Here is a 16,855-nt window from a genome sequence, read left to right as displayed (position 1 = left end):
GTTTTTAAGAGATATTCAGGAATTCTTTTCTTTCTCTTCCTTCCTTCCTTCGTGTGTGTGTGTGTGTGTGTGCACGTGCCAGCCTTCCCAAGGTGTTGGGGGCCTGACCGGTGGTTATTTTAGGCTGCACAGAAAGAGAAAAAAGCCATAAGCTGAGTGAGTGTAGAAGGTCTGAAAGCCCAGCTTTTCTCCGTCTGTTCAGAATCTCTCAATCCACCACCCTTTCACTCACAGCCACAGCAGAATGAGCTCTTTCTTCTCTCTGCCTGTCTGGCTTTAGAAGAGCGAGGCTAGAGAGAGGGGCAGGGTGTGTGTGTTATGCTGTGTTATGTTTCTATACTGTCAAGCAGGACACTATAGTCTTATAGTATAGTATCATGACCATATTAGGAACTCTGGGTCTAAGCTGATTTTCTCTATGGGAAAAATAAATGGTGTTTTCAGAAATCGTCATTGTAGCGTTCGGTCCAAAGCTGATACGTTTTGTGTGCATTTTTCCCTCGATTGTCACTGGATCTTCTGAATTGTTAAGTGATTGAGGGATCAAAATATGAATAATGCTACATAGGCCCAGTCCCATTTCACCCCTTATGTTGTGAGAAAAAAAGAAAAACAGGAAAGATGGCTGCACAAGCGACCAAAGAAGCCCACACATCAGTATGTTCTCTGTTAAAAATTACAATAACCATCGTATCATCTTAGTTTAATGCTGTTTCAGTGTATTATGGTCCTTTTCTTCATAACAAGCATAAAAAATCGGAAATAGTAGCTGATGTCTCGGTAGCTAGCTAGCTAACTTTCCCGTTCCACCTTAAATAGTGCAGTACTTGAGCAGTTCTGACGCCTCAAGCACCAGAATGTAACTGCTGCACCATTTAAGGCGAACACAGTTCAAATGAGAAGCTGGTGAATATCTGATTCAGCTTCATATCACTGAAAAATTTGGGGTGGGTGATAATAAATAATTGCCCCCCTCTTTGAAGGCATATGATGCCCTAAATGTAACTAAAGCCCAGCAGTGAGGAGCTGAACTTTACCCTCCTCTGCTGTCACTGCAGACTGGCAGGGTCACCTACAGAGCAGCGCTGGTAGCTGTTAATGAAGTGATGCTCTTTTTATTTGAGGGTCCCATTTTACAGGGGGAGATTTCAACCACTACGCCTTGTAACTCAGTTCTTAGGGGCAAGATGACACTCGAAAACAAGGCATAGGGGTAAAAAGAAGAAATGGGATTTGGGCCTAAGCCTACAGTTAAACTTCAACACTGTTATATTCCAACACCAGCTGCTCATACTGACAAAGCTTGCTGGTTTGTATGGGGTATTTTGAGGTTTCCTGTCTTATGATGTCAGTTCAGTGGGCAGTAATGTAGCTCACATGTAGCAATATTTGCATTCCAGCTTGTTAATGACCTCATTATTTGAAGAATCCAAAAATATTTGGAGGAGAAATGTCTGTACAGCGAAACCCAACGACTTTCGGAACGTTTTTTTTCACCACAGGATGTGACAGCATCATTTTCTGCTCCCAATACTGATACTGAAACCTTCAACATCAACCGACACCAGTTTCTTCTTTAAAGACTGCTAATCCTTTAAATGAGCTAACGATCTAAAAGTGGTGTATGATGCCGCCACTCTGTTTACCCCACAGGAAGAACTACACAGCTACACATGGTGTGATTGGGTGCTGAGTTTCAGGATTAGATCACATTTAGTTCTGCTGATTTCAGCCGGATACCGATACCCAGTTTCAGATCTAGCGCACTTTAAATTTGTGTTCTTCTTCTATAAACTTACAAGTTCATTTCAGTGATACAAGGTTTTGTTTTTTACTGCAGTCGCAAAAACACGAAATGCAGTTGCTCAGTTTTCTTATATAATCTACAGCACAGCTGCCAAAAGTGGGCATTTAATTTGAAAGTTACTTTAATCCCTTCTGCTCAGCCAGAGAGCAAACATATATTTACACTGTGTATAATTGAACCCCTTAAATGGCCAGGGCTCACTGGTGGGCCTAAAGTTTTAGTACACACTTCTGTAACCTAAGAACAGCTCAGCCAGTTTGCATTGAAGTCCCTGTAGTGAATAATAAGCCTGTGATTTTAAGGCAGGGGTGTCCAATCTTATCCCCAAGGGGCCGGTGTGGCTGCAGGTTTTCATTCCAACAAAGCAGGACATCACCTGATCAACAGTTTGAAGACTGAAACCAACTAATTAAACAAGTGGAACCAGGTGAGCTCCAGCTTGTTTTGAGTGAAAACCTGCAGCCACACCGGCCCTCTGTGGACAGGATTGAACACCCCTGTTTTAAGGGGTTAACTTCTCGTTTTCCTTTTAACACTGATTAAGTTTATTAGTAACCAAATATACTGTAATGTTATAAATGCGTTTTTAAAGCTTTAAGCCTGTCTTTTTTTTGGCCCTCGGTCCACCACACACTCACGCTTTGGTCCCTCAGGACAAAAAGTTTGGGCACCCCTGATCGGGTGACTCATACTAGCTTATACTGATAAGTCATAAGAATACTATGAAACTTATACCAGTAGTAAAATACTCACCTATACATTGTCACTGTGTGTGTACATATATATATATATATATACCTGCTATTGGAAGAAAATCTTGAGTTTTTCAGTTTTTGTCATAATTCGAAAATGCCTGTTGCTCTTTACATTGTGTGTAAATTTCATGATGAATGGACCAAAAGAAACGACCCACAATGCCTTGAAAAAAAGTCTGGTTCCATTGACTTACATTAAAAGTAAATTAGGTTTTTTCTATCTCCTGTAAAGTTATATATATTTGTATGTATAGATATAATAGAGGGAGATTCACTCGAAAGAGGCCCCGAATGTTCTGTTGTAACTCCCGTTAGGATGAAGCAATCTGAACCAAAAAATACACTACATACCTTGACGTATGTGTAATCGATTGCATTACAGGCGGTGCTGGAAGTGATCTCCGTTTTCTGCCAGACACACGAATGGGTATGGGGGGTATGCACCCGGAAGTTGCAAACGGAGGTTAAACATTGTGACGGCTGTCCAGCGCCTACCTCATCGCTCCGGCGCAGGGGCATCCCGGCTTGTTCGAAGCTCCACATACTGAGGAGCACATTGCACGTGGTTTCGTTCAGATTGCTTCATCCTAGCGAGAGTTATTACAGAATATTCGGGGCCTCTTTCGAGTGAATCTCCCTGTATATACATATTTATATATAGTTATATATCTATGCTATTATTTTGGAGATAAATAAGATGACCTTGTTTAATACTCGTGTTGTCGGCTGTGTCAGAGTGACGATGTGTGCAGTAACTGTTTTTTGTGTGTATCTGCAGGAGAAACTGTGTTTGATCCCCTTGATATACTCGTATGTGAGTGGAGTGACAGTACAGTTGAGCTGAGTTCAGACTCGCTGCATATTTACTGACACTTGGTTCCAGCGTGAGCTGAGAGAGAGAAACTGTGCTGTGTTTTTAGAGCTGGGAATCTGACAGGTGGAAATGACACTGCAGTGTGTTTATCCAGCGTGAGGCCACTGTTTACCTCTCTCTCTCTCTCTCTCTCTCTCTCTCTCTCTCTCTCTCTCTCCTCCTCATTATTTTGAGGGTGCAGGAGGTCCAGGCTGTGTAATAAACATTTTCTGAAGCTTTTGTATGCAGTTGTTTGGCCATATGTCAGGGGGTGTCTGTACTGTAATGCTGAATTACAGGCTTTTATTATCCTACATGGAGCTAAAGCCCCTCCACACACCACAGACATTTGTTTTTATACAGTGTCAGAATGTGCAGTCCACATGTCCCGTACATGTAAGTAATTATATGCAATAATGTGCCCCATATGTATTATGTATAGTATTGTGAGCAAATTCGAGACCTTTATTTATTTAATTACTAGTCAAATTGGCCGTTAATCACAAGTGTACATAAACATATTTAACAGAAAATTACAAAGAACCTCAACAACTAAATATAATATCAGTATTTAGTGTCACTCTGTCTTTATTCCAGCTTCCATTCTTTTGCAGGAGACCCACTTTCAGTTTCTCAAAGAATCTGCAGACACACCTCCAAAGTTCAGTCTTAGAAGTTGGTCGATCATTTTCTGACACATTCAGTGATGTTGAGGTCTGGACTCTGGGGTGGTCAGTCCATTGTTTTGAGAACACCAGCAGCTATGATTGATTTGCAAAGTTCTTGTATGTTTATTTTTGTTTCTAAGTAACAGCTTGTGGTCTTTATGCTTACAAAGCCTGAAGTATTTTGTCGGTTCTGTAGGTTAGAACTGTTTTCCTGTGTGTCACAGTGTTCAAAGTTCAGGACAGTGTGTTGTGTGGAACGGTGCAGTGTGAGGTGTGTGTGTGTGTGTGTGTGTGTGTGTGTTTGTTTGCTGATGATGTCACTGCTCTCTGGTGCTGGACTGAGCTGTATTATATGATAAACGGTGTTTAATGACGGGGTCGTGAGAACACACACATACGGCCCTGTGTCTTCTCTCTGAGCAGAGCTGGTGCTGAGAGGCTGAAGAGCTGAAGAATTTCCCAGTTAACACCGACTGTGTTTCTGTGTGTTGATCAGGCTCTGCAGAAGCTGGCCAATCAGTATCTGAAGAGGGACTGGCCTGGCATCAAACCGGACGACCAGCGGACGGACTACAGGTGACTTTCCCCACATTCTTCTACATACTCCTCTATATACTCCTCTATATACTCCTCTATATACTCCTCTATATACTCCTCTGTATACTCCTCCATATACTCCTCTATATACTCATATACTCCTCCATATACTCCTCTATGTATTCCTCCACATACTCCTCTATATACTCATCTATATACTCCTCCACATACTCCTCTATATACTCCTCTATATACTCCCCTATATACTCCTCTATATACTCCTTCATATACTGCTCTGTATACTTCTCTACATACTCCTCCACATACTCCTCTATATACTCCTCCACATACTCCTCTATATACTCCTCTATATACTCCTCTGTATACTCCTCCACATACTCCTCCACATACTCCTCTATATACTCCTCCACATACTCCTCTATATACTCCTCTATATACTCCTCTGTATACTCCTCCACATACTCCTCCACATACTCCTCTATATACTCCTCCACATACTCCTCTATATACTCCTCCACATACTCCTCCACATACTCCTCTATATACTCCTCCACATACTCCTCCACATACTCCTCTATATACTCCTCCACATACTCCTCTATATACTCCTCTATATACTCCTCCACATACTCCTCTATATACTCCTCTATATACTCCTCCACATACTCCTCCACATACTCCTCCATATACTCCTCCACATACTCCTCCACATACTCCTCTATATACTCCTCTGTATACTCCTCTATATACTCCTCTGTATACTCCTCCACATAATCCTCTATATACTCCTCCACATACTCCTCTATATACTCCACTGTATACTCCTCCACATACTCCTCTATATACTCCTCCACATACTCCTCTATATACTCCTCTATATACTCCTCCATATACTCCTCCACATACTCCTCTATATACTCCTCTATATACTCCTCCATATACTGCTCTGTATACTCCTCTGTATACTCCTCCATATACTCCTCTATATACTCCTTCACATACTCCTCCATAGACTCCTCTATATACTCCTCTATATACTCCTCCACATACTCCTCTATATACTCCTCTATATACTCCTCCACATACTCTTCTATATATTCCTCCATATACTCCTTCATATACTGCTCTGTATACTTCTCTATATACTCCTCCATATACTCCTCTATATACTCCTCCACATACTCCTCTATATACTCCTCCATATATATACTCCTCCATATACTCCTCCACATACTCCTCTATATACTCCTCCATATACTCCTCCACATACTCCTCTATATACTCCTCCACATACTCCTCTGTATACTCCTCCATATATATACTCCTCTATATACTCCTCCACATACTCCTCTGTATACTCCTCCATATATATACTCCTCCACATACTCCTCCATATACTCCTCCACATACTCCTCTATATACTCCTCCATATACTCCTTCATATACTGCTCTGTATACTCCTCTGTATACTCCTCCATATACTCCTCTATATACTCCTCCATATTCTCCTTCATATACTGCTCTGTATACTCCTCCATATACTCCTCTATATACTCCTCCATATACTCCTCTATATACTCCTCCACATACTCCTCTATATACTCCTCCACATACTCCTCTATATACTCCTCTGTATACTCCTCCATATACTCCTCTATATACTCATATACTCCTCCATATACTCCTCTATGTATTCCTCCACATACTCCTCTATATACTCATCTATATACTCCTCCACATACTCCTCTATATACTCCTCCATATACTCCTCTATATACTCATATACTCCTCCATATACTCCTCTGTGTATTCCTCCACATACTCCTCTATATACTCCTCTATATACTTCTCTATATACTCCTCCACTTACTCCTCTATATACTCCTCTATATACTCCTCCATAGACTCCTCTGTATACTCCTCCACATTCTCCTCTATATACTCCTCTATATACTCCATCATATATTCCTCTAATATGCTCCTCCATATACTCCTCTATGTACTCTATATACCCCTTCATAAATTCCTCTAATTTGCTCCTCCATATACTCCTCTATGTACTCTGTATACCCCTTCATATATTCCTCTAATATACTCCTCTATATACTCCTCCTCCTACTCCTCTATATATTCCTCTATATACTCCATCATATATTCCTCTAATATGCTCCTCCATATACTCCTCTATGTACTCTGTATACCCCTTCATATATTCCTCTAATATACTCCTCTGTATACTCCTCCATATACTCATCTGTATACTCCTCCACATGCTCCTCCATTAACTCATGCATATACTCGTCTATATACTCCTCCATATACTTCTCTATATACTCCTCCATATACTCCTCCATGTACTCCTCCTCATACTCCTCCACATACTCATCCTTATACTCCTCCACATACTCCTCCTTATACTCCTCCACATACTCCTCCATATACTCGTCTCTATACTCCTCTGCATATCTGCAAATCATGACAATATTACTGTTATTATTATTTTTTTTTAAAGTTTTTGAAATATCACTGACTTATTGTGGTCTTGAAAAGCTTTGCAGAGGGCAGCAGGCTAACAGTGTGTGTGTCCTGCAGGAATGTGTATGGCGTGTGGAGGGCGTATCTGGAGGGCACAGTGCAGGTGACCCAGTCTCGACTATTCGTGTGTGAAAACTACAAGAACGAGATCTCCGACCCGGCCAAAACCGTACGACTTTACAAAGAGCAGCAGCTGAAGAAGGTACTGCTTCACTGATTGACAGCCTTGATTTTAGTGCAAGTTCAACAAACAAATCTCATTTGCACAGTTTCCCCCTTAATCCAAATGTATCAGTCAGCCGAGACTGCGTTTTGCTTGTTTATAGATAACAGTATTTCACACAGTGCCAAAAACACCGTGCAGTCATATTCATAAGTTTAGGCACCCTGGTCGTGTTTTTGTTTATTTTGAAAGAACAAAAAGTAAACACATCCTCCACAGTTGCACATTGTAGTGCACAATAACTGTTTATGTGCTGAATTTAACATATTGGGGGAAAAAAAATGTGTTAACTCATTTTTTACTTAGAAAATCAACAAAACATGTCATTTGTCTAGGAGTGTCCAAACGTTTGCATACGACTATAAGCAAATGTATTAGAGAAGATTAAGATTAGGATTAAGAATTAAAGGAATACTCAAAACACATTGTGGGCAGGTGCTGAACACACTTATATTACATGTGGTTTTAATAATAAACAAGTAGGGATGCACAATAATACTGGAATCATATCAGCATCAGCAGATAATTGCTTAAAAAAGCATTGTCAGCATTGGACGATGTTTAGATTTGACTGATATTTCAAACCGATACATGATAATGGAAATATTGTACTCTAGAAGAGCAGTGCTGGGTTACTGTGCTTAAATATGTGCATTTTATTCATTTTACTGCATTTCTAACCTCATAAAAATAGATGTTATATTTCTCTGTTATGCAGATCTTGGTAGATTTAGTCTCAGTTTCTACATTTTATAAATATTTATGTATCAGCACCAGCATTGACTGTATGTACGTGAAGAATCGGCATCGGCCCACAGTTCCCATATCGGTGCATCTCTATAAACAACTGCCCACTGTCTTCTGTTATAAATATGTTTTAACCCTGGAGTGGTGTTGATGTGTTTGTTACTCAGTGGTCTGGTGGACCCACCACATTATTGGTTTTTAAAGGAATACAGCCAAAACAATTTATGGAAAAATACCAGATGTTTAAAATATCACAAGTGTCCAGTGTAGGGTTCTCCTTTAGCAGCTGTAGCCAGTCAGCAGCCTGTCCATGTTGTCCACCCTCACACACACACACACACACACAGACACACACACACACTAACAGCAGGCCATGTAGGAGGAGAACAGAGTGAAGGACACAGCACCTCCACACTTTTACTCCCCGCAGGTTCACCCAACACCACATGTGTAGTATAAATGTGTGGGGGGTGAACAGAGTGAAGACACTGAAAATGGGTTATTTTATATGTTCTTCACAGAAAATAGCAAAAGCCAAGAATCTGAGGTTAAAAAACATTAAATGTTTAATGTTTTGGTAAACATTGAAAATGGGTCCCACAGACCTGAACACCACACAAGGGTTAAGTCCGCAGGTTCCTTTGTAAGTGCAGGTAGATGTTGTCTGATTCCTTTAATGTTGACAGTTTCTTCTCTGTTCTGTGAGTTGTATTAAGCTGCCCTCTGTTCTGCCCCCTCTGTAATGTTGCCCCCCTGTGGCTGTCATGTGCAGTGCATCGAGCAGCTGGGCCGGATCCAGGCTGAACTACAAGACTCGGTGAAGGACCTGGCCAAGTCCAAAAAGAAGTACTTTGAGCTGGAGCAGATGGCCCAGGCCGTGCGGGAAAAGGCCGACATCGAAGCCAAGTATGTAGTTCACCTGCTGCGGGCGCTAAGCACTAAAACACTAAAGCACTACAGCTAACGGCCTCAGAGCCACCCCACTCACCGCCAGGTCATGAACCCACCGCGGTGAACCCGCGCTTTGGGGCTGTCCTGCTTATTGGCTATTTAGAAACCACCTGGAGAGGAGTTTAAAACCTCTGAGTCATTCTAATAGCAGTTTCCTGCCTGCTTGTTGTGAAGACACGTTGCGAAATCAAGTGCACCCTTGTGTGTTTCTGCCGGAAATTTCAAAAGCTAGAAACTCCAGCAAGAGACACTCGTTTAGGCTTTAGCTTCTCCACCAAAGCTCACAGCCAGTCTCCGTTCAGGGAGAGCTTTTCCTCTGAAGCAGCTTATTAGCAGGATGCAGAATTTGTTAAAGGCTCTCCACTACAGATCCTCACCCTCAAGAGCCATTTGCACACACACGGAAGAAAGAGACAGAGAGCTTGAGCTGGCTAGCAAAGGCAGTATTGATTTGGCCAAGGGCCTAGCCCTACATTTCACTGCTGGCAGAAGTGAAGAGGAGGAGCTGGAATGAAGGAGAGAAAGTGGGAGGTCATTAGTCTGGTGCCTTTACCACCTACCGTTTTGAGATCAGATCTAGCTTAGACCTCCACTAGAGCTTGATATATTCATGTTAAGGTTCAATCAGGTTCAGGCAGCATTTCCCAAATATCGGTTGGGTTTTGGGTCGGGTTAAATTTTTTTGATGTTCTGGTTTCTCCTACCTTTAATAGATTTTGGCCTACGTTTATCTCCAAACAGGTAATTAAGGTCAAATCTGTCATGTTAACATCACTTCGTTGGCAGCAAAGTCCACACTAGTAGAAGTGAAGGTGCCAAAAAGGGTTCTTTGCACAATAGCGTAGAGGAACCACTTTTAGTTCCTTAAATAGTCTTGCAGTGGATGGTTGTTTATGGTTGTTTTTGAAGATGAGAAGTTTGAGAGTGAAAAATCATTTTTAAAGTTTAAAGAACCCTCAGATAATGTGAAAAAAACTACCCTTAAATTGGTATATAAACTTTACATTATGTGAAGGGTCTTTAAGCCTTTTAACAGGTTCTTCACAATTGCACATTTCTTGGTTCCCTACAGAACCAAATTGGTTCTTCTATGGTATTGCTTGCAGAATCCTTTGCACCTCTTTTTTCCAACAGTGCACCAGAGTGAGATCAACTTATCTAAAGTTTATCCAGATTAAAGACTTTTGGGATGTTGTGTGAATTGATGAAGAAATCTTTTAAACTAGATTTCAAAATTACTTTCTGTTGACTGATCGATGTTCTGATGACAGTTATCATTGTTACTGCTAGGCTAATAAGTTCTAGATGGAATTTTGTCGACTACAATCAAATTTAGACAGAATTTTGTTCGACTACACTCAGATTTAGACAGAATTTTGTCAGCTACGGTCAAATTAAGGCAACATTTTGTCGGGCTACAGCTGGATGTCGACAGAATTTTGTCTGGCTAATCATATTTAGACAGAATTTTGTTACTGATGGTCAGATTTGGGCAGAATTTTGTCAGTTACAGTCAGATTCAAACAATGTCAAAGTACAGTCAGATTAAGACAGAGCTTTATTTGGCTACAGATGGTTTTAGATAGAATTTTGTTGGATGTAGACAATTTTATTGGGATACAGTCAGATTTAGACAGAATTTTGTAGCTACCGTCAGATTTAGATAAAATTGTCAGGCTACAGTCGGACATACACAGGATTTTGTCAGCTACAATCAGTTTTAGACAGAATCTTGTACGCTACGGTCAGATTTAGACAGAATTTTGTCAGACTACATTCAGATGTAGACAGTTTTGTTGGACTTTGTGCAAATTTAGACAAAATTTTGTCAGCTACAGTCAGATTTAGAGAGAATTTTTGGGGGGCTACAGACGGGTTCAGACTAGGATTAGGGCTAACTCCACTGAGCGTCCTCAAGGCAGGGAGGAACTGTGTGGATGTGAAAGTGGTTTCTGGATTAAGAACCACATTGGCATCCTCACCACAAACCATCCACTTTCTCAGAGAAGGCGTTTTTGCTGAGTTGTTTTTTTTTAATAAACAAAGCGGACGTTACTCAGCCTTGACTGTTCGCCTTTTGTTCTAATGTTCTAATGCCTTTTCCTTCCTTTCACAAGTCACAGAGTGGTCTGGTCTGGGTATGATTTAGAACTCGAAGCCATCAGACCGTTTAGAATTCATGATCCACTTCCTCCTCTGTGAAAGGTGCTAATCTGGATTTAATTTGTAATGCCTGGTACTTCCTCCCGCAGATGTGAATGCGGTCTAATGTGGGCTGATTTGTGTTCTTTTCCTGCCTTTCGCAACAGAGAAGGCGATCTGGGCCTTGTTTTTTCAGAAACCACCACATCACAAGAAAGAATGGGCGACATGACGAAAATATAAATATGATACTTGTAGACTTGAAGATGTGTTCATGTATCAAAACATTCGTTTTTTCTGAAGTCTCCAAACGAGTGAACATGCACCAGCAAAACAGTGGTGCCACATATTTATTCAGTGTTTACAAGAATTATTTAACCCTTTTATGCCTGTACTGGAATTTTAAAATTCCCTTTACCACAGTGGTTCTTAGAGTTTCACTGACAAATGTGAAAAGAAAATTGAAATTGGTCAGACAGACTGGCTACAGCGCCCAGTTTTCTAATTGCTCTTTCTTTGGTCTTTGGTCCAAAGGGTTTCTTGTTTTTGTAAAATTTACATATTTTCATTAAAAATTAATGATCTGTTCATCTCATTAAATGATAAAATGGTCTGAAAGAAATCCTACAAAGGAGAATTTAAGGAAAACTCCCAGTTTTTAACCCAGCAGGGGTGTCAAGCTCACCCACTAAAAGGGCCATATTAAAAACCCCGAAAAGAATTTAAAAAGTAAATTTTTAATTAACGTTTTGCCATTAGCAAATAAATTTAATAAACTTATATGGATATTATATGGAAGTACATTTTTTAAACCTGCCTATCTGCTTGAATTACACACCTGGCATCTTTTCTTTTTTAGTGTAACCGCTGTCCAATAGATTACTGTTGGGAGAGTGGAGTTAGAGTGCAAATTTCGTTCCAGTGCATGCTGGGGAACGTAGTGCAGCACATGTGAGATGAACACAACATTCATTTTTATGGAATATATATATATGAAATATATTTCGTTTTATATATATATATATATATATATATATATATATAGAGAGAGAGAGAGAGAGAGAGAGATCTCCTAAAGTGGATTTCAAACTTATTTCTTTGGCTGATAATTAGGTTATTAATTTGTTTATCATGTTCTGATGACAACTGGCCTTGTTACTGCTAGACTAAAAACATTTTTATGGAAAATATGGACAATTTCCAAAAAAAGTAACCCTTTGGACAAAAACTAAAAACATACAACAAGAATATGGCTCTCACTTGAAAACTAAAAGGAGACAGAATGTAAAGGAATGGTATCTCCTGATTCAAAAGTCCAGGTACAATAATGTTTGGGTAACTTGTGGATTTACGTGGAATTTTTGTCTGAAATTATTTTTGGAATTTAATCCACACTTACTGTTTATTTGCTGAATGTAACATATTGAAAAAAAATAAATAAAAAACAGAGTGTGGTCGGTGCAAAAGTGTAAAGCGCATTCTACATTGCATTTCTTTCCAATATGTTAAACTCAGCAAATAAATAGAAATTGTGCACTAAAATTTGGAGAAAGTTTTTTTTTTTTCTCTTCACAAAACATAATTTAACCAAACAGACTTTTGCATTTATCTGCACTATAACACTGATTAACACTGACATGGTGGTGGTGTGTTAGTGTGTGTTGCGCTGGTCTGCGTGGATCAGACACAGCAGTGTTGCTGGAGTTTCTAAACACCTCAGTGTCAGTGCTGGACTGAGAATAGTCCACCAACCAAAAATATCCAGCCAACAGCGTCCTGTGGGCAGCGTCCTGTGACCACTGATAAAGGGCTAGAGGATGACCAACACAAATTGTGCAGCAGCAGATGAGCTACCGTCTCACACACTAACACACCACCACCACGTCAGTGTTACTGCAGTGCTGAGAATGATCCACCACCCAAATAGTACCTGCTCTGTGAGGGTCCATGGGGGTCCTGACCACTGAAGAACAGGGTAAAAGGGGCTAACAAAGTATGCAGAGAAACAGATGGACTACAGTCTGTAACTGTAGAACTACAAAGTGCACCTATATAGTAAGTGGAGCTGATAAAATGGACAATGAGCATAGAAACAAGGAGGTGGCCAGAATGTTATGCCTGACCGGTGTACACTGGTTGCTACTGTTGTTTACAGGCTCTCTATAATTGGTCTAAATCTGTCTTTATATGATCCATGCAGTTGTTCAGCAGTTTACTAGTACTGACCATACCATAATACTCCTCGAAACAAGTATAGAGGCGCAGTTTATCACGATAATGATAACATGTCGTCATATTGCCCACCACTAAACACAAGCAGTTTTAAACGTTGGAGCTGGTTCCACTCTGAATGCTCTCAGAGCTACAGGACACCGATCCTTATGCTGTGGTGCATTAAGCTGTGGTTGATTTAGATTAGATTTGATTTTTGAGGATGAAAAATTCATGAGAGTTGATTAGTGTCTGCTGTGTGTTCTGCAGGTCAAAGCTGGGGCTGTTTCAGTCCAGGATTAGTTTACAGAAGGCCAGCGTCAAGGTGAGAACCACCATCTCCATCCATATTAACCCCTCGTCTAATTAGGGATGTAAAAATGCATGCATTGATCAGAAGGTGGTGATTCAACTGCATCGATTTTAGAATCATGGATTCAATTAGAATAATGTTCAATAGGGGCGCAACAAAATCTGACCACTGAAAATGTGAAGTAGCCCTACAAAAAATACAACAAATAATTGTATGATAATGAAATATTTGAGGTATGAGAGATTTTGAAATTACAAAGAAATCATTATGTAAACTGTTTTATTTATTGTGAGTTGGTTTTTGGTATTTTAACCCAGTGTGCCCTGAATCTCCTTTTTAGTATCAGCCATTTCAGTGCATCACTAATATTATACTAATATTAAATACTGCATGCACCCATTTTTGTCTAAAACAAAAGCCTCCGATATTTCCAGTCTACAGATAAAAAGCCTTGGTGTTTTTTAAGGAATGTTGCTGATAAATAGTCTTAAAGGGGAAGTCTATCGATTGACAAAATCATTCAGAGTAGTTTGGTGTGAAATGTTCACCATTATAGTACCAGGAACCAGACGTCGTTATGTCTACACTACAAATATCACCATTTTATCTGCTGTCCAAAATCACCAGTGAACTCACGTGTCAGTTTTTATGTCATGCTGATAACGGAAAAATACAGCGAAATTGAAAAAATAAGTTTTATTTGGGTTCTATTTTTTCCTTACAACACCCTGCATGTACCTCTCCACCCTGCATGGCTTTTTGGGGATGGTCTGATTGCAGAGCCGCAAATTTACACACTCACAGTTTCACTACAGCAGAAACTGCAATCAATAAATCGTAAAAATCATAAAAAATGCCAGTAAAATGTATTATGGCTGTGATGTCACAACCACAAACATTTACATATGAACACCTATTCAGCTTAATCGTAAATTAGCCACCGTGCACATATCACTGTTCGCCGTTAGCTTAGAACAGACTGTCAAACGAGGACCACGCAAAAAAAACAAAAACTGTCTACCTCACTATCCTACCAAACCACCTGGTAAGTGGAGTAGCAAGTAGTTTGTTGTTGAGACCAGCACTTTCCATTCGCCCCGGGTTGCTCTGCGTTGGCGCCGGTTCTCTCTGTCTCTCTCTCTGTCTCTCTGTCTCTCTCTCTCTCTGTCTCTCTCTCTGTCTCTCTCTCTCTCCCCCCCCTCCTATGTGTTTTCTGCTTCAAATTGATATGGATCTACAACATTTTGGAGGCAGACCTCCTCGAAGTCCTCCACATACTCTACCACCTTCCAAAATAGATAAGAAAAATAAACTGTAAACAGAAGCTGTTCCTGGCATTAGCTTTGCTGAACAGCTGTAGCTACAGGCTAATAACAACAAAAGCACATTAGGTTCTGCGCATTGATCTCAGTTGAGATGCGGCTTTGAGAGGAAACGCGGAACTAAATCTGGAGTAAAACTTCATACTAAAAATACGTTTTAGGCCAAAACTTCATAACAAAACTATCACAAAACAGTGTCTCATAACCATTTTGTGTAATAACTTAACGGGATGAAGCTTTTAGAGCCATGAAACGCGTCGGACGTCTGGTTCCTGGTACTATAATGGTGAACAGTTCTGACTCAGTAAATTTCTCTGGAAAAGCGCATTTCATACCAAACCACTGTGAATGATTTTGTTCACATCTAAACCATTGAATCTGTGGAGTTTCGCTTTAAATAAATACTCATGTGTTTACTCTTTGTTTAAATCTGTCCTGTCTGTCCTGTTTTAGTTGAAAGCTAAGAGAAGTGACTGTAACTCCAAAGCCACTCACGCCCGGAACGAATACCTGCTCACGCTCGCTGCGGCCAACGCACACCATGACCGCTACTACCAGACTGACCTGGCCAGCTGCATTAAGGTGAGAGAAGGTTTTACCCAGACGGCGTTTGTCAAATTCAGTTCACTTACTTGTTTTATTTAAATGGGCTGTTTCTTTTGTATTTTACCTGTAAGACCAGTTTACATTTATAATACTGTCAAAATTCTTTTTTTATGACCATTTTCCACCTTTTTCCATGTCTTAGAATTAAACCAGCTCTTTCCATTACTGCGTCATTAAGGTATATATGTAAATGACCTCTGTTCTGATTGGCTGCCCTGTGTTTTTCAGTCTATATAGGCTAAAATGTTCACAACAAACTTCAGAACAAATTTCAGACCGAAATCCTCAGAGACTCCTGTCAGACTTGCAGATCCTTTGGAAGGCTGCAGTTATTGTTTTGCCTCCTGACAGCCATGAACGGCACAGCGTTGAATCGTTTTCTTACAGAGACAACGCTCTCCATCACTTCAGAACCGGGCAGAGCTAAACTCTTGTAGGTTGAGTGAGGGGGCTGAACTACTGTAGGCTGTATGGCTGAGGCTAGATTGTTGTAAGCTGAATAGGTGTTCATATGTAAATGTTTGTGGTTGTGACATCACAGCCACAATACATTTTACTGGCATTTTGCAGTGTAGTTTCTGTATATGGACTTTATAGACTGGTAGATTTTACAGGGAGAGAACGATAAGTTTTAAAACTTTAACAGTGTATACGTAGTACATCAGACGCTTTTTTAAAAAGTGAGGAAAATCCACTTTTCCATGATACTTTTCCTTTAATCTCATTGTTGCTGAGGATTAGTGGGGACGTCTGAGAATAAGACCGCAGTATGAACAGTCATGCATTAGTAGCTGTTACTGGTAGTTTATCACAGCCTGTGATGTCATTCTCACTTTAACCTGCTACTCAGTTCAGGCTCGTTGCAGTTTGTTTGACTGTGGCTCTGCTAAGCTGAGGTCGTGTATAGAAATGCAGTCATTCGCCACAAAAAGAAAGCACACGCTGTCCCAGTGACGATGTGTAATCCAACTCCCAGCTGTGCGTTCACACTCATACATCACCATCCTCACCACGATCACACTCGCACGCTCACACACTCACACTGACTCATTCTGACACTAATGAAACCTTACATCAGACACAGCCTCTCTCTCTCTCTCTCTCTCACTCGCTCTTTTTCTCTCATTCTCTCTCTCTTTCTCTCTCTCTCTCTCTCTCTCTCGA

At 40.4% G+C, this 16,855-nt stretch overlaps 1 protein-coding gene across 1 annotated transcript in view; it reads left to right on the top strand.

The window, feature by feature from the left end:
* LOC118817920 (F-BAR and double SH3 domains protein 2-like) overlaps nt 1-16,855 on the top strand; it is a 181,223-nt gene that overhangs the window by 104,601 nt on the left and 59,767 nt on the right. The window contains exons 4-8 of the mRNA XM_036584932.1: nt 4,580-4,659; nt 7,234-7,378; nt 8,919-9,052; nt 13,721-13,775; nt 15,539-15,667. Of these exons, the coding sequence (XP_036440825.1) occupies nt 4,580-4,659; nt 7,234-7,378; nt 8,919-9,052; nt 13,721-13,775; nt 15,539-15,667 (543 nt within the window). The remainder of the gene's footprint in view (nt 1-4,579; nt 4,660-7,233; nt 7,379-8,918; nt 9,053-13,720; nt 13,776-15,538; nt 15,668-16,855) is intronic.

Source organism: Colossoma macropomum, unplaced genomic scaffold (assembly GCF_904425465.1).
Source record: "Colossoma macropomum unplaced genomic scaffold, Colossoma_macropomum, whole genome shotgun sequence".
NCBI lineage: Eukaryota > Metazoa > Chordata > Actinopteri > Characiformes > Serrasalmidae > Colossoma > Colossoma macropomum.
This window is presented reverse-complemented; position numbering and strand designations above follow the sequence as displayed.